The following is a 25,076-nucleotide window of genomic DNA, read 5'->3' as shown; positions in this document are numbered from 1 at the left end:
ATTATTCTCCACGAGCACCAACGAGACACCCTTAGTGTTTTGTATCGCGGCTTTTTTTTTTCTTTCGTGGTTTCTGTGAAGCCAGATAGCGGCTTGGATTTGAACGGGATTGTGTAAGTTCCTCATATCAATTGCGTGTATTGTTTTGTTGTTATTTTTATGCCAGCTATTTGTATGCTATTAACAGGCAGATCTGCGTGGCCCACAGTGTGGCGTATTTTGCCATATGCTCAGAGTGTTTTGCTTAATTTTTGCAATCTGCTTAACATTAATATGGTTTGTCAATAGAAATTGCTATTCTTGCTGTCAGGATACAGAGTGCGTACGTGGTAGAATATCTTTAGAAATAAGCTTGCCTGCAGAGGTTAAATTCAAGAGTGTGTGTGTGTGGGGGGGGGGGGGGGGGGGGGGTCCTAATACATGTTTCCAATAACGTATTCCTAATGACAAATTTTAATGACATGTTTCCTAAAACCAGAGACTGAGAAAAATGAAAGGTCGGCCGCACAACACAAAGGCTGGATTGTTTTGGACACGCGCCAACCCTCGCCAATTTTGTCGATTCGCACCGTGCAAAGGCGGTCAGTGACAGAGACAGGCTGTACTTCTCGCTCTCACAGTAACCTTAATATATATAGACCCTTTGCAAAATTATGAAAGTCAGCTTCTCTGCACAACAAGAACCCCTGCACCATGGCGGCCAAACCTGTTTTGAGAGCCGAAGTTGGGTGCAGTGCAGGAGACGTCTATTGTGACAATAATGGCCACGTCCATTTCCTGCACCCCTCTGCCTGTTGTTGCTGCCCCATTTATGGCGTTAAGATGCCATCCGGGAAGCCATTTCCACGCAAGTGCCATTCATATCGCCTCTCCCGCCCGTATACTTCCTCCTCGTTTTCAAAACCGAAGGAATTCTGCTCCCCAGGTTCATGCATAACATCACGCTTGACACAGAAGTATTCTGCACTGCACCCAACTTATGCCCCCAAAACAGGTTGGCGCCATGGTGAAGAGAAGTTGATATCTGATGTAACGGCTCAGCCTGGGTATAGTGCCGCGTAGTACAAGCATATCTAGGGACCCGGGTACCATCCTAGCCTGGTGCCTAGCCTGGGTACTGTCGTGGTGCCGTGAGGAACCGCGCGTGCATTGTGCTGCCGCCACACGGAAGCCTTGTGGCAGTGCCGGCTGCCCGCGAATCGAAGTTTTGTTCAGAGATGGCGCTACCACTTCAGGCACTGCGTCATGGAGGCCGTCGCCCCGAGAACAATTGTGGGCTTGGGCGTGGAGTGGCGCTGCTGGTGCGCAGTTTCTTCGCCTACGGTGGCGTCGGACTGTTCTCAGACAACTCGCAGCAGACCCGCGGGCCGCGGCAAGGCAGCGCATCGCAGCGAAGGCAGTGCTGGTGGGAAGCCGCGTTTTTCCCCTTCTGGCGAGAGTGCCGCCCGGACTGACGGAAGATGTCCGCGCCCCTGTGCAGTTGCGCGTTTATGTTTATGTCCTGATAAGCTACGAGTGAGTACGCCTGTGTGCTAGTGGCCTGCACGAAACATTGGACCATGGCTGATGTTCTCTGGCGTGACTGCGCTAACTGGCTGATCCGCTGCCAAGCACTGCCGCCGGACCACCGTGTCACTTGGGCGAACGCGCAACTGATCGACTTGGCGAACACGCTGCGGGACGGTGTGCTCTTGTGCCAGCTCCTGAACAAACTTCAGCCGGGATGCGTGGACCTGAAGGAAATGAGCCTGCGGCCGCAGATGTCGCAGGTCAGTCCCAAGCCCGCTGCCTGCGCCTTGCGCCGTTCATGCACTTCGTCTTGCAGGGGCCGTTCGTTTTACCCCGTGTGTGTGTGCGTGCTTCGTCCCCCTCCCTCCCCCTTCCCTGCCGGTCCGTGTACCCGTCCTTCCCCTCCTCGTCCGGCGCCGTTTCAGGGGCGCCACTTCTGGCGTTTTGTATCGCGCCTTGTTTTGTCGTGGTTTCTGTGCAGTCAGATAGCGGCTTTTTAGCCCTTCTTTGCCTGCGCACAGGGTTGCTCATGATGCATTTTCATAAGTGTGCCAGCTCTCGGCGCTCTAGTACACAGCAGGAATCGGCAGCACGCGGAGTAAGCATCGCTGTAGCAAGGTCGTGTGTTGCTGCCAGCAGCCCACCAGCACTAGGCGACGCATCGGCTGCTGCATTTTAGTTTTGATGACTGCGTTTTTCTTTTTTTTTTTCTTGTGACGATTCTCACATACGAGCAGAGATCGTGAAGAGTAATCAGTACTTGCCTCCTGCGGTGTTGCATGTCGTACTTTTTAGCTGAGAGGCGGAGGCTGACTGAACTGGCAACAGGGCTTCTTCATGTTGGATGCTTGTCCTCAAGCTAACTTGCCTGCAGTAACGCATAAATCTGACTAACGTGGGCCTGCGTGGATAGGCGGTTGTGTAGAAAAATAGCTTTCTGAGCGCTTTAAGCTCGTACAAGTGGTCGTACTCTGCCCCGAATCTGCTAGGCCATAAATTAGGATTTGTATATATTGTAGCGTTTCGGGTGGTCACTGTCATTAATTATTTATATTGTTCTTTTTTTTTTTTTTTTTTTTTTTTTTACATTCACTCCGAAATCAGCCACAGTTAGTGCCGTGCTAGTTAGTGGATATAAGAAAATTAAGAGCGCGGACTAGACTGAGACCGCATGTCGCTTCCGCGCAGCGAGGGTAAGCGCAGATAGAAAAGTGAGAGATTAGACGACCGTACGTCGTGTCATACTGTGTCCACTGAAGCGATGATGACTGCGCGCAAGCCTCCGGAATCCCGCCCACCCTGTCCACGTTACCGTGCATGAGAGCTGTATATTTCCTTCTTTGCATCGCTCCTCGCACAAAGAATGGGCCGACTCGTGTCGGTATTTTGGCGCGAACGATCCCAGTTTTTCTATTATTTTTTTTCTCAGAGCAGCGACCATATACGCACGTGAGTGTTCACCCTAAGTGTGGACGACACTGTACACGTCGCCGCAATTTTTTACCTATTCGCCGGGCGATATTCGATGCTGTCAGATTTAAGACGTCATTGACGGAGTGCGGCGCAGATTATCTTTCTTTTCACAGCTCGCACATTGTCCCTCCAAAAATAAGAAAAAAAGAACAATGTTTGTAAACGTTGCCAAAAGTGGCCACCTGAATGCCATTAGTAGCGTGTGCAGACCATATACAGTTCAGAGTGCTGCACCGTAAACTTCTATCGCTCAGAACAAACAATTGTGCTTCGCTCAGCGCGACACTAGCTTTGAGCGCTTGCACTCAGTACTGTGACCAACCATTGAATGCCATGGACGTTGTTCTGACAGCTTTCCAAGCGTTTGCAGGTTCTCAGATTGCCACATTATTATTCCCTTTCCAAGGCAGGGGTGCGGAGGCACGGAGACTCGCAGGTGGCTGGAGCGTCTGAAGCTGCCTAGCGAACCTCACTTCCTTCCAAACACCTGTGCCCTTTCGATCATTTTAGATGAAAATATAATCCGCTTTTATTTTTTTTTACAGTAACATTCACATGACGTTCCGGGTGGCATTTTAGTCCATTTAGACGCGCCGGTATCTTTTAAAAAAGGCGGGGGTACCTGCTGCGCATGCGCGATGGCAGATGCACGTCTCCAACTGACCACTGCGCATGAACAGCGCGCGAGTCGTTTTGCTACAACGGTCCTGTCATTTCTCTTATTTTCCCGCGGAGACTTTACATATACACGTCTGTGCTGGGGATGGGCGCTGGCGATGGGCGCTGGCGATTTCGTTTATTTTCAGCTCTAAAGAAGTGTCGCTGCATTCCTATTAGTTATAATCGTTGGAAGCGCTAGTGTTAGGATTGTTATGGGTGTTACATGCAACGTTAAGAGATAGGAAGCGTGCAGATTCGGTCAGAGAAATAACTGAAGTTACTGACATTCTAGTGGAGATTAAGAAGAAGAAATGGACATGGGCAGGACATGTAGTGCGAAGAGAGGATAACCGATGGTCGCTGAGGGTAACAAACTGGATTCCAAGGGAAGGAAAGCGTAGCAGGGGGCGGCAGAAAGTTAGGTGGGCGGATGAGATTAAGAAGTTCGCAGGGGTCAAACGAATGCAGCTGGCACAGAACCGGGCTAATTGGAGAAATATGGGAGAGGCCTTCGCCCTGCATGTGGGTATAGTCAGGCTGATGATGATGATGCAGTCCAGTGGCACCGCGTTGCTGATACTGAGAAACTAATATCGTCATCCGGCTTTATCTTGAGGAGCTGCAAAGTGCGAAGCATCGTCTCCCACTCATGAAATACTTATAATCGAAAAGCGTCCGCCAGAGGTATAAATGATCTCGATGCATCACCAAGGGGATTGCCGTACACAAAAGTTTGCTGTAGCCACCGGGGACTGCGACAGGACAGCAGATGTTATTTTCCTTTTTTGGGTCACATAGTCCTTGATGGTGGTCCACCCATAGCTGTCACAGCACATATCAGAGCAGGCGGAGATGGGCGGATTAAATGTGTACAGGCTTTTACTGCGGTCTTGGCATGGTAACATGGTGGTCACTGTGCCGTCGGGGCACGCCATTATATCCATTCTATTCTTTCGCAGAGTAAAATCTCGAAATTTGTGTGTTTGTATTCGGCATCCCCAATTTCACAGAAGTAACGTAAATGCCTCAAACTCTGGAACTTGTGAAGTGTACGCCCACGCAGCCTTATTGCAGCTGTCTTGAAGAAACAAAGACAACTATGCCAAAATAAATATTTTGTTCTTATCCAAAGCTGTTTCTATAACTAAATCTTGGCTACGCCATCATTTAATATGACGCCCAATAGCGTAAGATAAGGCAAAAAGTTACAACATCAGAACGGTGTTCTGAGGCGCTCCGTGAAGGCAGCCCAGTGTTCATTTACATTTCTTCGCTCTGAAAAGCGGCTTTTTTTTTTTTTTTTCTCAGGCATAAAATCGCACTTCCAGGCTGTCCAGCAGGTAATTCAGGTTTAGCCGGCGTGACGATTTCGTGGAAACAGCTCTAGACGCTTCTAAACAAGCTTGGAAAGTGAAGAATCACGGACGCCGCGTCAAAAACTGTTTAAATATTTATGCATTTGCGTGACAAAGCAACCCGTGTCCTGCCTCGGCAAGTAACCCAACTTAAGCTAGGACGTTTTGTTGCGTCGAGCGGTGCCCGAGTGACTTGCAAAATTGAATCTGGCCAGTGCCGCCGCGGCAGAGGCATCGAACACCCAAAGTCGGATTGCCAAGCGCCGTCCGAGAGTTGCCGCATTGCTCGCTGGACAATGCAGCTGATGTCACGAGGGCCCGGCGAGCAATATGGAGACCCTAAAGGGCTCGTGCCATGTTTGAGACCGGATGAAGAGCGGAAACCCGGTCGCTTTTCAAACCTGGGGATCGCCATCTGATCCGGCGTGCGCTGTGGAAGCTTCTCCCGAGGCTCTGTCATGCCTCCCGTCAGGTGACGTGCGTCATGGTAGTGGAGGGTTTGTGAGAGCAGGTTTGTGTTCCCTTTGCAAAACTCTGGAAGTCATCGTTCCTGCACACTGCAGATACTTTCACCATGGCGGCCAAACCTGTTCTGGGGGCAGACCTTGAACGCAGCGCTGGAGGCGTTGCACTGCCTTTTTTTGCCATCGTGACAAGCCATTGCTTCACGGATACCCATTTATGCCGTGCAAGGAAGCAGGGGGTTTCGGAAACAAATTTTTGGGTTTTATTCTTTGTAATGGTGCTGGAGACATTGTAGTGCACTGATCACCTACTGATATTCACCTACGCCGAATAATTTAACCAGGAAAGTTTGGCCAGATTCTAAGTATTCATGATGGACATCAGGGCACTAAACAGAAGGCAAGATAAGTATACTTATCTTGCCTTCTGGGTATACCCAGTCTGTCTTGCATTCTGTCCACGTTCACTAGGCCGTTGTCCGTCACGAATATTCATTCCTTTCACTTGTACCGGTTTCAACAGCCAAGTGGTGGCTGTGACGTCTTACCCAGAGTCGCTAGATTGGGCTATAAATAGCCAAATTGGGCTACTTTATGTTGTGGTTGGCGGGAAGTATTGTTGGTTGGCTGTTTGGCTATCTTTGGGCTATTCTGTATTTTTGCTTGGAAAGTTCAGAAATGGACTCCCTCACCTCAGGGGCGAAGCACAATTGTGACTTGTACGGTTGCGGGACAATAGAAAACAGGCCTTTGTAGGGCCTGTGGTTCGTTGATTATTCGGGATAGGAAATTAGGTTGCGGCTGGGTGAATGAGGGACTTCGTACATGACTGGGTCGGCCTACAAAAGCTTGTTCCTTCCCTTTCCTACTTCCCGGCGTTGCCGATCGCGTTAAAGTGGTCTAGCAACTTAATGGACAACTTGCTGAACTCATCTTATCTGCAAGGCTTATTTTCCACCAGAAAGGTCTTGTTCCAAGAGGCCACACTCTCATATTCAAAGAAACGAGCAGACGAAGCTCTCTTTTCTAAGTAAATCCGGGAATGTATCCAGTCAACTTCAAGATGACTCGGGGAGAGGGGTCGGAAGAGTACAGTGTTTGAATATCACCTCTTTATATGTGAAATAGAGGATGAGTGGTGTGGGTATTGTCCAGCCCCTTGGTCCTGGAGGGTCACTGTGTATTATGGTCCATTCGTCGCAACTCGCAATACCGCCTGCGACACGTTCGTGACTAGCAATTGTGCATGCGCCAAGGTCAACGCAAGCACCCTAAAGAGGTGCCTGCTGCTTTTCGTTTTCACAAAGACTCAATAAATGTTTGAAATAAATTGTGTACCCTAATTGTAGGAAGTTTTTTGGTTTGGCTATTTTGGGCTGATATTATTGGTTGAAGTTTGGCTATGTTTGAGCTACACCGCGGAGACAGTCTGGCGGACCATGCTGCAAGTACCTGGTAACCCTGGAAGAAGGTAAAAGCTGCAGTACAGTCGCTACACTCCGCAGGGGTGGCGCAGTGGTTACGGCGCTCGACTACTGTTCCCAAAGACGCGGGATCGAATCCCGGCCTCGGCGGCTGCTTTTTCACAGAGGCGAAAAGCAAGGCGCCCGTGTGCTGTGCGATGTCAGTGCTCGTTAAAGAACCCCAGGTGGTCGAAATTTCCAGAGTCCTCGGCGTCTCTCATAGCCTGAGTCGCTTTGAGAAATTAAACCCCAAAAACAAACGTTGTGGTTTTGATTCCTTACAACGCTACCTACCTTATTAATGGGAATTACATAAAAATATATATATTTAAGGTATCTAGCGGTCGTAGACGAACACCACGTGGTGAGCAAGTACGGTAATGTCTTACGCATCATTCTCAAGAAGAAAGCATGCTAACAAAGTTTGGTATCTTTTCTCCAATAAGGAAGCTAATAATAATAAACAACATGAGTCGTTGCAATCGCATAAAAGTTTGGACCCAGAACGTTGTGCCGAATCTCCTACGTGCAAGTGCCGTAGAGTGGCGGATGTGAAATAGAAGCATTTCTCGCTCTGAACGACCGTAGGCAAGTTCAGATTTATGGCATATTTCCCGTGGCAAGCTAATATCACTCCAAAAGTCCGTTGCTCCGTCTAACAATGTTTTCTTGCCCTAAAGATTTACCCCAAGGCCCCTTGCCAACACTTCGTGCGCTTCCCATACCGGCTGCTTTTTCTTCGCGCAACTGGACCCGTTTCACAGTAATCTATGTGTTAAAAGGAATCCTATGAGTTTAAATAGTTTCAAAAAGAAGGGATAATTTTAGCTATCACGGTCAGGTACACTCGTCGTTAGACCTCCTCCCAGCGGTTTATCAACCTCTGTACTTTTTTTTTTTTTTTTCGCAATCATTCCAAAGGCTCGGTTCTGAACTATATTCCAGACGACGAGCTCAGTGCGAGGTTGACACTCATACGGTCGCTTTTGGCTGAGCTGCCTTTGAAGGTCACGGTTGTTTTGTTTCCTAGCTGCACTGAACTGTGCGATAATCCTCAGCTGTTGTGCGACACTTTTCGCGAAACCGATCGTGCGATTATGTCACGTGGCCCACGTTAGTGAAAATACGTTTCGTGTTGTTCGAAAGTTTACGTATGAATATATATACCTATATATGCGATTTGTTTTGTCTGGACAAGTTACGCACTTCGCAGGACGGCACAGAGGTGCTTCTTGCACCGGAACGCTTCTGCATCTTCGTTTTTGTTTTGGTCAAGGGTATGCGCGTGAACTGGCCTGAACGGAACGCCATCTTTCCAGCACGCTCGTTCTGCTCTGATGCCAGGGGTGGTGAAGCGCGGCGAGGAGGTTGTGCATGATGGTACTCCCATTAATCATTTTTACTAGCACAAAATGCCCTACAAAGTAAACCTATGCAACATTAATAACATGTATAGGTTTACTATACAGCAGAAAAAAAAATGTTTTAACATTTCATTTTTTTAGTTTTAAAGTAAAATTGGAGCCATGTAAGGCGATAGTTTCGTATCGTTTCGTCTGGGGTACGCGTACCGGGTTTTCTACGACCCGCACAGCATGTACTGCGCGGGTCGTCTTCTGTGCGCACTATGGTTGACAGTATTTCTAGTGCACGCTTCGATTGATCGCGCGCGAGTAACTTTATTCTCTGAGCCTTCCGCAGTTTAGCGGCCCGTTCCGGGCGACCGAAACCGCCAGAGAAGCCAACGCCCGCGCTAGATAGCGGCCGTACAAGAGAGGGCTTACCTTCGCTCGAAAGTTACAGAACACAACCGTCCACTTTCACATAAAAAAAAAAAAAAAAAAAAATCATGCTTCCGACACAATGCACCGCGCCTCAATGCACGTACTGCGATCTGCGACGCACGCGGCCTCCGTGGTGCCCATTTTGCCAACGTTGCCAGGTTGGTACGCCGTAATTTGCGCTAGATCTGGCTCAAAAGTCTCATGGAAAGGGCTTGCTACCATGCGCGAAGTACCATCATGGCTGCGAACACGATTAGCGAAGGAGTAGAGAGGGTTTACATGGTATTGCCGCCGTCGCTTTCGCTCTAGTCTTAGCTGTATTCAGTCTATGGCTGGGACGCCTTCGAAAGCGCTACGGCATTTCGTGCCGCCGTGCAATACTGGCTATGCAAACATTCGGCAGTTGTAAAAGAACCCAAATGTCGCCGGTCCTACGATGGTAGAGAATGTGGCTGGAGCGCTGAATGATTGGCATCTGCGGACTACAGCGCACTACATTGCCGTTATCGGGTTTATCCTTCACGCTCTTCTGCCGTTAAGAGTGTTTATCTGAAGGCAGGCCGCCGTTTACACACAAACGCGCTGATGGTTCGCACTGCAGTTGAAAGTGCTGGCTCTGCGCGAGTAATAATTACTCTCGAGTGGGCGGATATTGCACTAACGACTTCCCACTGGTATTCTGCGGTTTGTATTTTGTTTGAGCAGCGTGCTTACTGAAAAGGAGCATTGCGAGCCACTGTTTGCGTTCCTGATCCCTTTGCAAACCTTCTCGGCGAGAGCCCGCCTCTTTACTGTGTGTGTGTGTGTGTGTGTGTGTGTGTGTGTGTGTGTGTGTGTGTGTGTGTGTGTGTGTGTGTGTGTGTGTGTGTGTGTGTGTGTGTGTGTGTGTGTGTGTGTGTGTGTGTGTGTGTGTGTGTGTGTGTGTGTGTGTGTGTGTGTGTGTGTGTTTAAAAATAAACTCCTCGCTTTACTGGGGATGCCCGTGCAGTGACTCTGGAGCAATATTTTGTTTTGAGGCGCTTTCTTTTTGGAGGTAGGTTCTCTGTTTTACAATTTCTTCGAAAGTGACTGAGCTCCGTTCTGGCAAGGTGTAGAGTTCAGTTACCGCAGTATGGAAACGATGGTTGGGATTGTATATGTATCTGCGGGCTCGGTCAAAGCTGGCCTCGGTTCTGCTTCAGCCTTCTCCCCCTGCCCCCTCCTGCAACGTATGCGCATTCCCATATGCTCGTTCATGCTTCGCTGAACGCGAACGATATTGCGCTGGGCCGAAATTTCGCTTGTCGCGTCTAGCTATTCATGTGGTTTCCCGACTCCTACAAAAATTCATTTAGCGCCTAAAAACGGCAGTAACAAGGTGAAAACGAAGCGCGCCCATTATTTTCGTTCTGCGTGGTGCTACCTTCTGGTTTGTTTGCCTGCCTTCGTCACACACCACCAGCGTTTCACGAACCGTTATGAAACGAGTGCAATATGAACGGCAACTCTAGAGCTGAGACCTGCTGGGGAAAGTGTCGTATAGGGGGCCATTTTCGGTCCCTGTGCAGTCGAACAAGCTTCACAACCACCAAGCGATTGCGCCACGGTACCGACTGATCCTGCTTTGCAGTCATTCTGCCTTGCTTCCTTCCTTTTCCTTCCCTCGTTAATCCCTTCTCTCTCTCTTTCTCGCTTTCTCATTAGTACGTCATCGGCTGAGAGTGGAGGGCGGATAAATTTAAAAGGGGATCAAGGTGAACTTACGTGCTGTTCTGGGAAAATCGAACTCCAAGCTGTACTTGTGCGACCAGCAAATTGTGGCGGTGGTTCAGCCGCCTGATCGCTGCATGGGTGTGCCCACTTTCCAGAGCACGTTTCAGGGTTTCTTTGGCAAGCCATGCGTATCATTTGAAGGCCATAAGAATAGCTGCGTCTAACACTTAGTGTGCCCGAGCTTATTATCACAGCACGAGTGTAGATATAAGATACTCCTTAATGCTCAACATTAATGATAATTAATGACCCCAGTAACACGCCGTTTCGGCTGCTTGCAAGCGCACGCAGCGATAGCGGCGGCAAAAGTCTGGAAGTGAACTTCCGTCTTTTGTCCTCGTCGTCGCGCAGTATGCATTCGCAGTCAGCATAATTAAGGGCCACTGCAATTGCCGAGTAGTTAGGCGAGTTGCCTCGGAACGGGGCAACCGACTTGGGGCCAGATGCGCGAGTTTCTGGTTAGATGGTTCGCTTTAAACAGACTTACTGTAGTACGCTAAAACGAACCAGACGAGGTAACTCTTTTGCCTAGGAGTGTCTTATCTCTCTAGGCACCTGGCTTCTTGTGGGGCCATAATTCTCGGATCTTGCTGCCGGTTAAAGCTTGTCCCTGCCCACAGCACGAATAAGCGCATTGGTAGAAAAACGGCGATAGCGTGTTGATCGCTATGAGGTAGTAGGCATTTCCGTTGTTTCAGTTTTGTTCTGACCGACTTCAGCTGTGTCCCGTAACGCGGCGGTCTTCTTCGGGAGAAGGTTTGGCTGTGAAACGGTAGTTTTCCTGGAAAGCCAGTCCTGTAGTGGCTCAGTTCGGGTTGCCTCCTTTAAGCGTGCCTCTTCTTGATGAGAGCTATCGAGTATGCTTCAGCTTCAGATATCTGCCTAGCTTTTAGCGAGTCTTTCTTTTCTTTTACGCCGGCGTTTATCTAGGAGGGTACGCGGTCTATCGGACGGCTCTTTTGATCGTACCGCACGTAGAAAGAGGGCCCCTCGGAACTGCTAGTCATGTCATTATCGGCTTTGCAACTTCTGCGTAATGGTTCCTTGGTTCAAGGAGGTGTATTACTGCGCCGCACGAGAACTGTTCATGCCCGCGCGCTTTACCTAAGCGCTATAGTTGTTCCGTAATACGAGTACCGTAATCGAATATCGTAATAACGGCCGCGCTATCCCGAGCAAGAGGCATGATTTCTTTAGACAAGCGGTGTTCTGATCCTCCAAACGGAATTCGCAACTTCGGAAAGCAACTACTTGGCTGACAACATTGCACAGCGTAAAGATGGCCGTGCAATCCGGGTCCACGGCGGCACTTGGTGCTGTGCTTCGATTTCTAGGTTGTGGAGTGGAATTCTCGATGCGTTGTCGAAGGCTTGCTTGATCAGACTGGGCAACGACAATTCCTAAATTGTCGCTCTGTGCAGCTATGTGTGTAGAGACGTCCGGATCGCAGCTTAGGTCAGGCGCAACGTATCCTGCTGCGTTAGCTCAGTGATTACGGCGCCAGACCGCTGAGCCCGAGGACGCCAGGGCGATCCCCACCACTGCAGCCGCGTTTCGATTTAGGCGAAATGAAAGACGCCCGTTACTGTGCGATGCCAGTGCAAATTAAACAGAACCAGGTGGTCTAAATAAACCGGACCACCGCACTATGGCATCTATCGTAGCTGATTGCTCTTTGGGACGTTCAGCCCCATTGGGTCTGCAGCGGTTATCTGCGGATTGAATACCGCTTCTCCTCACGTTTGGCGTGGCAAAGAAATGCCGACAACTGTCGATGCAGTAGCGCCAAGGGTAGGAAGTTCTCGCTAGTTTCGGTTTCAGCTACTTCAGTGCACCCGGTGAATTGATGTTTAGAAAGGAATTACGCATGAGACGCGATAAGTTGCGGCGGCGGCTGAAGTGCCTGAAGCGGCGGGGATTTGAAAGCCTTCTGCGCCGGCGATGGTTCAAAATCCCAATCGCACTTGTCTTTTTTTTTTTTTTTTTTTTTTTTTTTAGGCCCGATACAGTTGCCACGACACCGATGCAACGCTTGAGTAGGCTTTCTTTCGACCACTATGAAAGGAATCGGCGCTGGCGTCTTGAAAGGGTGGACAGTGGTTCCCGTGGAAGATATCTATACCTCCGTTATACCCCTGGCAGTCAGCCAGCGTACGGCTGGTAACCTGGTGCAGCTTCGATCATTACGTCGACGTGTCGGTCGATGGCTCGCTGCTTGTGCGTTTCAGCCTCCCGTCTCGGGAAGTACTGGAACGCTTCCAAGTCATCGCTATGCTTCATTTTCTGTCACGCATCAGGTATTACGGAAAATAACCGTGCGCGTAGCCTTGCCCAATACGCACGTGTCTGCACTGCCGGTACAACCAAAGGGGTTCCGCGCGCTCTGGGTTGTCTTCTCGTGGCACTGACGGAGGGAAGGTGAGCGAAGCTACCCGGGTGAGAAAGGAAGGCGTGCTGACGACGACCGAGTATCGCGTGGCAGCACGTCCAGCTTGGGAAATCGGGCGTGCGACGGTTCCCTCGGCGCGGCGCCCGCAAATACGCGCAGGATCGTCTTCGCCGAGGAAGGGACGTTCGTACCGACTCTCGTAAAGGTAGACGCCTGGAGTTCACTTGATCTACCTCGCCGCTTTCTTTCTTTTTTTATTTCTCTGGGCACCCGCGAAAAATAATGCTGCTTTTTATTTTGCCTCTCTTTCCGTTTCCTGTGTGCTGCCGCGTACGCGTCTGTGTGGTGTCGTCTGCGCGCAACGAGACGGGCTTTCCGCCCAACTCCCGGCTGTATGAGGCTACGCAGCGGACGTTGTCTGCTCGCGTTCCTCAATCGCGCCGCGGCTGGACATTGAGAAGCCCCGGACGTCTCAGCTTCGATTACGCGACGCTGTCCCGTGTGAACCTTTGCTCTGGAAAAAAAAAAAAAAACCAACGTGTTACGGTTTCTGGCTTCCGATAGTGCATGTTTGCGTACACGTTTATTTGGTTGTCCCGAAATGCTGCGTAGCTACTGCCAAGTCATGGACGTTTTCTTTCTGGTGTTTGCAATTTGTTTAGGCGCGCTTTACTTGCGTGTTTGCTTTTCTCATGATCGCGACTGACCCTTTTTGCCGTACACATTACTGCCGTACGTGTCGCAGGGGCTTAACCTCGAGGGCGCCTAATCGCTACGTGGTGCTAGTATTTTTTTCCTGTGTATTTTTGAGAAAGAGACAGTCTTTTTTTTTTTTTTTCTGTTGTTTGGTGTCACAGTGTGTCACTAAAGGGTGAAGGGGAATAGTGCATGCTCAAAAATGCATCAAAACTATAAAAAAAGCTTGCCAACCGGTGTCGTCCGGGGCCGTATAATATGGCGGTTCTGTGCCAGTTTCACTCATTTCCTATTCTTTACGCATTCAGATGTTGTGCGACTAGTTGACGCCTCCGTTATCGCCAGCATCGTCGTCGAGGTGAGCGATAGCGCAGGAGAGACCCAAAAGAAAAACAAAACGTTCGTCCCTCCGCATCAACGTGAGGCGATATGCTTCGCGAGCTTCCTCGCTCGATGTATCAGCCTCGGAAGTTAGTCTTCGGCCAGTAACTTTCTGTTCAGTGGAAATCAGCGGGCCTTCTCCTCTCGCATACTATACGTCCATTTATTCGTTTATTTTGCTGGCAAATTTTTTCGAACCTCTTGGATCGCTTTCGCGGTGGAGAGTGCAGAGTATTTTCCACTCCTGGACTGTTTAGTGGGCGCCGCCTGGTCACCTCCCTGAATTCGCCGGGGTAACGGCACGAGTGCATGGCCCCCTCTCGAAGGCCGCCGACGTGCGCGGGGACTCGCGCGTCCGGACAAATTCGTCGCCAGCGGCGCGATATTAATAATGTTCAAGAGCGTCGGCGATGCTGCTGCGTCAGTGGACGTATGTCATTTGTTTACCCGGTGGCATCCAGGCGGCTGGAGGCCAGCTGTGCGCTGGCGGTCAATTACCTCCCCCCAATGGGGGGCGCGATCGACCTCTGCCATTGACGCCCGTCGAGCGCAAAACGTGACGCTGTGCGTTTGTCGAGAGGAGGCCTTTCGCTGCGGGCCAAAATGCGGCTGGTGCCACTGATAGCGACGGCCGGCCGTTGCCACGGGACGGGTGGAAGCGCTCTGGCGGCCGGAGAAAAGCCTCTCTCGCAGTTCCGCTCGTGGTCTCGAAATGCTTCGTCCGGCGTGCGTCGCGCGCGTCAACAAACATTCATATAGGGGGGATATGTCGCCGCCTTTGTCCGCAGAAGGAAACAAACGGCTCGATAAAGACAGACGCGTGCACCGTCGCGGCCCGGAACGAGATTGCGCCCTTTCGGATTGGGTGTGGCGGGTATCCGGCGGAGACGTCCGTGATACGCATACTCGCTCGTACGTGGCGGCGGTATCTGCACTGGCGTTGTGTTCGTGCGGGCTGTGTTGCTCGGAAATGGTTGACTGTCAAGAGGCGTTCACCTCAGTGCCCGTTTTCTTCATTGATTTCGAATTTTGCCGAGCCACGCTACGTGCCCTTCAGCCGCCGTCTCTGGCCAGTGATGAACAACACCAGAGCAGCGCCGACCGAAAGACGGGATTGACGTTTCGGCTCCCACGTGGGAACGCAGCCAACCAGGCTTTTATGGGAATGAAGTAACGAATCTCGTTGATGAGCAGGGCGTATGCGCGGAGTGCAACATGCGCCAGGCGGCGACACTGCATTTTAGTGCGCTCGGCTTCTAGGATGTCTGGAGCTTCCATGCTCGTGTCTGTCCATGGTTTGCCTGACGCCGCGAGACGACATGACATGGTCGAATTGGCAGGAGTTGCTCAGTCGGCCAGCTTTTGCAACACTAGCGTGCTAGACCGTTTCTTCGCGGTAGGCACGTCGCGCGGTAGTTACAAAGGCCTCGTGCCGCCGCCTCGCCTAGGAGCTGCTCCTCCGTCGCCTAGCAACACCATGACGCACGCTCGCTCCTATCTCCAGCTGCGCTCGCTCCGTGTGGAGAGGGTGTGCTTCACTTCGGCTCGGTTGATCAGTTTCGCCATGAACAAAGCCAATTCAGTGGGATTAACAAACGAGTTACATAAGCTATACTTTGTCTGTCTACGTCGATATTTTTTAATCGAACCCTTGGATCCCGACACGCTACATAGAAGGGCGTTCATAGGACTTGGTTAAAGCGCGGGGCTTTGTATCAATTCCGGTAGTTTTTCGCACACTGGGCTAGATTACGAGTATGGGATGCCCGACACCGAGGTGAAAAAAGTGCGCACGGAATTATAATTTCGCCTAAGCACGTTAAATTGCCCACAATTTTGTTTTTTCTTTATCATACTCCGTCGCCACCTCCAAACACACGACGTTTCGAGACTAGTCGACTGTGCAATGCATCTGCACTTCGTAGACTCGCGTTGTTCAGAGCTGCTTGCGCGCGTAAAAGCAGGGAAGAGCCACTCTGTTGCGCACTCCGTGGGAGCTTTATATGGGGCAGCCATTTTGCTCGAGCGCAGCACGACAGGCTTGTGCAAGGGGTTGGGGGTCTCCTCCGTGCGTTGTTTTGTGCTGGGCGGCCGGAGTAGTGTGCGTGAGAGTGCGCGGTGAACCATCGGTCTTCGCGGGGACGTCGCGGCCAGAGTGCCTGGCAGCCGGCCGCATTTCGACCATCGCGTGGCTCGCTTGTTGGCCGACTGTGCAGAGTGCGGCCGCGGTTCCGCTGTTCGGCGACGCCCCCTGTGCCCATTTGTTTTTCGTCCACTCTCTTTGGCGACGTCGCGATGTAGGCTTTGGTCGTTCCTGACCCCCGCCACTTTTTGGCACCATGCTAGAGGTTCGAATCAGGTTGATCAAACCGTGTGCTGTTGTTTCCCTGTAGCGGTGCGTAATGGCGCGCGACTTTGTTTTTATTGCTCGGGAAGGGGTGGACAATAATTACTCGCCTTAGAATCGACGGAAGTGCGTATACCATTAGCGGCTCGCACCTAATGGGAACGCGAACGAAGAACGTCGGGGAGCGTGAAGCTACCCCGGGAGAATGGCGCATGATGGCCTTAGTTGCATATGCGTCGTAAAACCGAACACAGCAGATATTTGCAGAGCATGAAAATATAGCCAGCAGAGCCACTTTCGATGTGAAGTAATGTCAGTTGCTGAAATAGACGCCTGACGTTTTTCGCGAGTAACAGCAGACAAGACTTCTTGACGGATCGCGCGCACTTTCTCTTGATCAAAAGGCGACGACGCGCAGGGCATTGTACAATTCGGAGCGTATAGTCTACTTGATGCATAGACTGTCATGGGCGCAATTAGGATAGGATGGTTGACGACTGGGCGAGTTGGTAAGCATTCATTTTAAACCGGCCAAAAGACAAGACACAGACAATAGAAGCGAACAAGGCGAGTCTGTATTCTCTGTGCCTTGTCTTTTGGCTGGTTTGAAATGAATGGTAGGTTGGTGACCCATATGTTCCGGTTCTAAATGGTTCTAAATTGAACAGCACTAGAGGGAACGTTACCTCCCGCGCGCTGTTCGGTAGTAAGAAGAATTGCAAATGTGCATGTATCCTCCACTTGCACGTAGGGTTCGTAACGAAAGCAGTGTGTCATGGCTGCTGGCGCGGTTGAAAACCAGGCGTAAATGGAGAGCGAGGGATGGTGTCAATTGCGTGAAAAGGGTGCCTTGTCTAAGTAGCTTCTCGTGCGTCGGCAGTCTTTCTAGATGATCTCTCGTCCTCTCTCTCCGTACGATCTACACGGATGCTACGTGAGATCCTACTTTTCGGCTTAGAAACAAACACTTGGACTCCAAACGCTTGGGAGGTGCATCTCTGTCCCCGGAGGTGGTTTTTTTTTAATATCCCCCCCCCCCTTTTTTCTTCTTCATTTGCATAGCGTTTTCATAGCGCACCGACGGCTGTCGGGAGTTATTATTATTATTATTATTATTATTATTATTATTATTATTATTATTATTATTATTATTATTATTATTATTATTATTATAGTACTACTTGCAGCTAATGTTCGACCATTCAATGATATAACACAGCTTCAACAAATCGTCTAAAACCATCTATCGCGGCCTTGTAGAAATACTATAAATCCGGGTAGAGCAGCTTTCCTCGTTGTTCTAGCCAGAGCAAATGATGTCGCGCTGTATATCTGCACGTATAATAGAGCACCTTTATTGCACAAGTACAGGCGAGGTGTGTGTATGTACGTGTGTTTTTCGCATTGAAATCGTGGCGCTCTTTTTAAAATGTATGCTCCCTTTGGTAACTCTGGCGTTCTGTGGGCCGACGCGGGTTGAAATGCAGGAGCTTGTACTGAAAACGTTAACCCGTGCCTCGTTTGCCGGCAGCCCTGTTCGCGGATGCATAGTATACCTCTCACGTTTTGTCTCGAGAGTTGCTCCGCTTGCCAGGCCCGCACTTGCGCCTCCCGTCTCGCGCAAACGCCTTCGGCTAACGAGGAGGGCGTTAGCCCCGAGTCGGGCGTCGCAAATTGCGGCGAAAATGAAGCAATTCTTCCCGCTGCTTTTCGTGGAACGCTCCGTCCTTCCCGGCGCTGCAGGCAGCGAAAGCCGTGCATTGGACAACTTTGGCGCTGTCTACGCGGGCAGCCTGAAGTATCGGCGAGTCGGCAGTGAAACTGGTCTTGGCTCGGTTCTCGACGCTTATCTGCATAATCCCCCAATCTAAGAACCCATCCTTTCTATTGTCGAGTGGGGAGCGCACAATAGGCGTGTATCTGCTCCGCCTGATTATTCTGCAGTAATTGGAGTGCAACAATCATGCCCGCCGATGACCTTCGCTCGCGAGCGTGTAGTTCGCACTGCGGGCGACGCATCTGATCCCGCTGGAACGATATCCCCTGAGTGCGCGCGCTTTTTTTGTTTGACCTCGGGTCGCGTATTGCAATGATTCTTGCCTTTTCGCAACACGCTCAGTGCAGCCTGTCCGTGAAGGCGATCGACGCTGACGCGTTGGCGGTGGTGTACTACATGTTTTGGCCGAAGCCGTCGACCGTGTGAGCTGGCCCTGCCTGTAGGTTGCTGCAGGTCGCGCTTCAGGTCTGCCTCATTTGCGAGCTTCTATAACACTAGCCGCATACTGTTTTTGCGAAGCGGCTTTAGCTGTGCCTTGAGGAAGACTTCTAAACGAGTCCAATATGTTTCTTTGAAGGCTGTGTAGCTTTACTTTGCTACCGTATGGCTGCTATGCCGTAGATGCTGGTGGGAATCACGCCTTTGTTTTTAAAGAGAAGATACGTTTTTACTTCTTACGATGGCCGTGCTCTCCCTCGCACTATGTACCCAAAACAATATGTATACAATTATGTATGCATAGGCAGTTTCCTACGCCTGACCGTTTTCAGGGCATCGGAGACCGACAGATTTGCAGCCCTGTGCATGCGCTTACATAGCGGTTGGACTTTTCGACGTAAACGAATAACACCGATAAATATACGTTGAATCCAATTTTTGAAACTGGTTTAGCCAAAGAAAATAAACTTGCGCAAAAAGTAGAACAAAGAGGCGTGACGACAGGACAGAGCCTATAAAGGTCAGTATTCTGACCTGCGTTCCAGACTGGTGGTCACTTGTGTGGGAGTTAGCCGTTACTTACCGAGCTCAGTCAGCCGCTTGCACTTGCCTAGTTAAATAGGTTTCTCTACACGTAAACGTCGTGAAAATTGACTTGTTTTGTCTACCACAACAGTTCAGCACTACGCAGATTGCGTGATGCCCCACCCTCTTCTCAACTCAGCGTTACACCCCAGCGAGAATATGACCACTCAGTTTTTGGAAGTAAACTTCAGTTGTTTTTGTCATTCGCTTTCATCCTGTAACTTTCCCTGTTTTTTAATATGACTGATTTTTCCTTCTCGAAGCTCACTTGCATGTGCGTTTGTGCGCTAAATATTGGCAAATCGACTGCTCATACTAACAGAATCGGTAAGATATATTTTTTAAGGGCTTTTCTTTTCAGTCTTAAGCGTTATATCATAGCAAAAGAAAAGAACACCATTAAAACGATAATTTGTCCGCAGAAGCTAATATTTGCGGAAAAAAAGAATAAGCACCGGAAATAGTTTGTAATAAAAAAAGTAATAACATCTGAAAAGCCGAACTCTCGGCCGTTTGTTCATAGTGGTCGCAAGGAATTGCCTCGCGCTCTTCTCTCTGAATCTTATTATCGAAAGTTTCAAAACGTTGCTTGCCGCGAGCAGTGCCACACGTCTGGTAAAACGGCATGGAAAGGTGCAGGACGCTGGGTTAAAAGGAGGTTGGCTGCCATAGTTCGCATATGACAAGTGTATAAATGTAGGACTTGTAACGAAAAAAAGCGCGCAAAGAAAAAAAAAGAAGACTCGGGTATAGATGCACGAAAGCACACTAGGAAGCTATAATTCCAATGTTTGGTGCTTATTCGAAATATCCGGAATTTCGAAGCCTCCTCTCTATCAGTGACAGGTAATTTGCTCCCTGTGTCGTCCGATTAGGCCGCGACAGTGCGAGAGCCGTCATGTTGTGCTAGTACGATGACTGGATTACTTTGCAGAGGTTCAGTCCCATTTATTGCAGCTTATTCGACGCTGGAGTGTTGAAAGGCACGGTCTTTCCACCCCGCGGGTTTAGGGCGTGAAGTGGTGTTGAAGAGAAGGCCAGCACCCGGCCGCGGCCGACGAGCATCGCGCCCTGAGGGAAACTCCATCGACGCTTCCGTCTGCCGAAGGCGTCATTTCCTCGCGCCGTCGCTCGCATGGCTGCCTGTCAAGGAAATCAAGCCACCGCCGCGAAGACCCGCTGGGCTGCCGAGGAGAAAAGTTAACTATCAATAAGTGCGCCGAGGTCCTCTGTCGCCGGCCGCTTTCTCCAAGTGAACTTTGGGGGGAAGTTTGCAGCCACTTGCTCTCGGCGCTGTTCATTTCTTTTTTTTTTTTTTTTTTTTTTTGTTTGTTTCTTCCGTATGTCTCATTCTCCCGTTTCTTCGCGCTTTGCTCCGCAGCAGAATAACCCCTTCCGCAGCGCGGTGATGTCGTTGGATCCGGGCCGCTGCGAGAACGCATTTCGCGCACCCTGTGCGCTATTAGGTTTCGCAGCGCCTTTGGAGAGCTCGTTTCCCGTTCTGTGTCGGGCCCCGCGTGGCGGGCGAGTGACTCTAGGCGGACGCTCGGGGATCCCGGCTTTTTCATTTCGCTGAACTTCATTAACTGGAGGATTGGCGCGCGACTACGCGTTCCCCTCGCTTAGTGGTTCCCCGCTCTGTCCCAACTGCATTCGAGTTCTTTCGTACATAAACTCTATGCCGCAATCAAGTGGCGATAGTTTGGGTCCGCCTATTCGCCTCATGCGTGCACCCTCCACGAAGTCCTCCCAGGTGGTCGCCTCCTAGAAAGGACGTACTCCAACATGGCGCGTTGGTGGTACAGACAAAACACGTCAGATGTTGGAGAAAACCTCCCAGCTTCGCCGTGAGGCCTAAATACTTTTAAGAGCCTCGTATTTTGCCTCGCTTTTGTGGAAGTGACTTAATAATATAGTGATGCCAGCACCGTTAATCAGCGGTCGGCTGCCATTCGGCGTCTCTTACGCATCCTCCTTTTCGCGGGGATCTGCGGGTCGGCATGAGCGATAATCTCCCCGCGGGTGAATTGTTTGCATTTGCGGGCCGTGTTTGTTCCGAGCTTTTCTCGCGGGCGTGTACTCGACACCCGCACGTACTTGCATACACCGCGCAGTCCTTGCGATCAGAGCTTCCTAGGGCTGGCGCCCGGTCTTTCCGGTGCTGCACCTGCGTGGCTGTCCCGACGGAGCGTTTAGCAAACACTTGCGTCCGCTGGGCCGTTCGCCTTGTTTGACTCTGCTTACGTATTCGGTAAACGCGCACTAATGAGCCCAGCAGCCTGCGCTGCTGTAATGTCGGCCGTAACGAGCCAGTGCACTTGACCGCCAACCACTGACATCAACAGTGTCCCCTATTTCTAGCCGCATTTCTTTACGAAAGAACAACTGTCGTACGGTGCACGCGGTAAGGTGACTGTACTGCAAATATCGATATAGGCAAACCTATAGTGACAGCAGCGCGTTATCTTATTTGCTGTGCGGCGGTGTGGATGTGCTAAAACTCTACAGTTACCGTGCGATGGTCCTGGAAATGTCTAAGTGCGTGACAAGTCGCTGGGGCCACATCCCGTGCTGGAACCTCTTGATTGCACGAGGGAGGGTTTCGTCGTTTCGTTTTCTGAGCATGTTTTAGGAACTTTAGCGAGAGCACCTGCTTGTTAACACGACGCACCGCTCTACTTTGCACGTATCCATTCTGTAGAAGTCGTCTTTCCGCGCTACTCATAGCAGTCCGTTTTCTCGGCAGTCCGAAAGCATGGCGCCGCTCTTGTTCCCAAATCTTCTCCGTGTATTTCTATGGTCGGGCATACAGGTCACGAGCGAAGCTGCAAACGCCCTTCGAAAGATCTACCGCTTTGCCCCTTGACCTCGCTGCTGATTGGTATACAATAGGCCGACGTCATCGGTGCCTTCTGTGAAGGGAATTTGCTGCTTTGTTCTTGAGGCTGGACCGTTACCCAGTCTCTCGAGCCTGGTAGCACTGCCCTGCTTTTCCAGGGGAGATGAAAACAAACCACCAGTCACAGTGCCGTCGCCTTTTCTCCGTTGGTGCCCTTTCCTGAGTGGAGATGATCGCAGAGTGCGGCTCTTCGCTTTTTGTTCAGCGGTGTCCGATTGTTAGCGAGCATTAGAATGCGTGCAATCATCATCATCATTAGCCCGACTACCCTAACAGCAGGGAAAACCCAGTTCGTGCCAGCTGCATTCATTTCGCCCCTGCAATTTTCCTAATCTCATCCGGGCAACTTTCTACCGCCTTCTGCTACGCTTGCCTTCCTTTGTAATTCAGTCTGTTACCCTTACCGACCATCTATTATCTCGCCTTCATTATATCTCCCTCCCGTGCCCATTTATATTCTTTTTTGTTTAGACTAGAACGTTATGAACTCGGGTTTTTTCTGACCCACTCTGCACGATTCCTGTCTCTATACACCTATACTATTTTCAGTTCCATAGCTTTCTGCGCTGTACCTGAACTGAAGCTGAACCCTTTTCGTTAGCACCCCAACGCGGTGGAGCAGTGGTTAGGGCGTTTGACTGCTGTACCCATGAATGCGGGTTAGCATCCCGGCCGCGGTGGCGCAGTGGCTAGGGCACTCGTCTGCTGGACTGAAGAATGCGGGATTGAATCCCGACCACGGTGGCAGCTTTTTGCTAGAGGCGAACAGCGGGGCGCCTGTGTGCTGTTCAATGTCAGCGCACGTTAAAGAAACCCAAGCGGTCGAAATTTCCAGAGCCCTCCACTACGGCGTCTCTCGCAGTCTGAGTCGCTGTGGGACGTTAGACATCATAAACTACCCCAGTCTTCACATTTATGCCCCCATAGATAAGTTATGTATGTGTAATATGCTCTCAGTACTTAGCCGGATTCGGAAGCATAACCTTTCTTCTGGTTCGGGTGCGTATACGTGTGATGTGCGCATTCCGTTCCATACACCGCGGACGTCCCCGTCGCCGAAGATGCTGTAGCCTGCTTCGCGTCGCTCCGTCGCCTCCTGCTGCCATTCTATCTCCACGCGTGCATGCCCTCGTGTTCGTTCGCTGTCAGGAGCGCTGCTCTCGCGGCGTCTCTTCTGCCCTTGCTCGCTGTTAGGAAAGAATGAAGGCCGAGCTTTGGGCGCGCATTCGTTCCTGTCAGACTGACGAGGGATTTTCATTTTTCTTCTTGTTCGTAGCACTTTGGCCTGATAAACAGCAGCCGCAGCAGCCGCGGCACGCGCTCCTTCTGGAACATAAATATATGCGCTCTATAGCCGGAGCGCCTTTCTCTGCGCTGGCCGTCTGCACGTTGACGCTGCCACGTTCTCCTCGACATATTGCGGCTTTTGCTTAGCACGGTGCTTTCCCTCTTGCTTATCTTTTCTCCTTGGCGTTTCGACGTACTGCATCTGTCGTTTTGCGACATATAGCTCGTCAACCAGAGGCTTCATACCTGCTGTGTCGAGCCTTCGCTACGCAAGAACAGGTGATAAGAGGAACAAAAGTGTCATGGCTGGCCCTGTACTTCCGGATCGATTTTAGTGTAGAAAATTCGGCGTACATATGCCTGGGACGTATGATCTGACGAGACATCGAAGAAAAGACTCCATTATCGTACAGAAAGGGCGAAGGCGTGCCGTCACATGTCGCCCCCGCTTTTTCGATATAAAACGCCCCCAGTAATTTCGCTTTCAAGACGACCTTGTGGTTTCTTGAAACAATGGTTTGCATCTGCATGCCCCCTCTGTACGTCAGTCGTCGTCTGTAGGTCAATCTTTAAATAGGCTGAATATCTTCTTAGGTTAAAGATCATCGCTAGTGACACCAGAACTGTTTCGAAGCAGAAATTTTCCCTTTGTAGCTTAAAAGAGTCGATCATGCGACAGGAGTCAATGTTGATGGCGAGCGATGGGACGTCGATAGAGAACTTGTGGTGGTCAACATATATCCTTCCGAGCTCATGCCCAAGTTTCTACAGTGTGTTGTTGCAAGTCTAACCAGGAATGGGTTGTGGATTGTCAGCCTTGTCGCCGACGGCCAGCTTTTCTTTTTCACCGGCTGTCCGACTCGAAGATATCTTGCTCGGTTTGACCTTTTCCCGGGATAATAACGCTTCCAGGTTTACCATTTCTGCTTGTACGTACCTGCCCCGCCGGGGTATCTCAGTTAGGGCGCTCGGCTGTTGATCCCGAGGGAGCGGGTTCGATCTCTGCAAGGCGCGCGTGTACTGCGCGATGTCAGTGTCCATTACGGAAACCGGAGTGGTCGAAATTTCCATAGCTCTTTACTTACTACGCGTTCCTTATAGCTGATACAGGTTTAGGACGTTCAAACCTAAAGCTTACTTTAGGCACTTCTGACTACGTGACTGATTTTGCAACTGCAACGAGATGAAAATAACATATAAATTCTTGCGTGTAGGTATTCTTCGTTGACCATGGGCTTCCTGAACTTTCAGTTCATGGTTTAACTTGCTATAAGCTGTAAAGTTCCATTGCACATCGCCACGTACCCTCTATTTTACCGGGTATTGTTTCAGGTTAAAGTACTGGTGCGGAGGACGAAGTTTCAAACTGCGTGTTGTATTTCATGCCGCAAATCGACACGCCTTCTCAGACGGCTGTCTTCTCGTCCTGCTCCTTGCGACGTATACCGTGGCCAGTAGCTCCTGCTTTCTTGAAGCGGCTTGTAGCAGTACGCCTACCTGGCCGGAATGAAGGACGTAGTGCAGTACGATGGCTACGGTGAAAGAGCTTATGGCTATATATATTCCGGGACGGTAAGAGCTAGGGAACTCTGATTCGACTGACTGTATGCGCCCGCCTTCTCGTGACTGGGTAAGTCTTGAAGCGCTGCATGTCCCCTTTCGTCCACGAACGAGGACCTGTTTCCAGACTTCGCACAGTGTAACTTGGCGTACGCATTGCTACCTCGAAGTATTGCGCAGCACATTGTGTCACCGAAGGGCAATGACACGACACCAGAGAGGGCTTGCATGATGTAGTGAAGTGCTGTCGAACACCG

General features: G+C 50.5%; 1 protein-coding gene across 3 annotated transcripts in view; it reads left to right on the top strand.

Moving 5' to 3' along the window:
- The first annotated feature begins 1,322 nt into the window (after positions 1-1,322).
- The window catches only part of LOC146202771 (proto-oncogene vav-like), a 287,899-nt gene continuing 264,145 nt past the window's right edge, over positions 1,323-25,076 (top strand). For 2 of the 3 annotated variants that reach the window (XM_084588326.1, XM_084588325.1), the window contains exon 1: positions 1,324-1,769. In XM_084588326.1, the coding sequence (XP_084444452.1) occupies positions 1,560-1,769 (210 nt within the window). In that variant the 5' untranslated portion in view covers positions 1,324-1,559. Of the gene's footprint in view, positions 1,770-25,076 lie in introns of all 3 variants that reach the window. The other variant, XM_084588327.1, reaches the window with a different exon arrangement.

Source organism: Amblyomma maculatum, chromosome 1 (genome assembly GCF_055883805.1).
Source record: "Amblyomma maculatum isolate TAMU_Amacu chromosome 1, ASM5588380v1, whole genome shotgun sequence".
Lineage (NCBI taxonomy): Eukaryota > Metazoa > Arthropoda > Arachnida > Ixodida > Ixodidae > Amblyomma > Amblyomma maculatum.
Note: the sequence above shows the minus strand (reverse complement) of the source record. Positions and strands in the feature narration are given on the sequence as shown.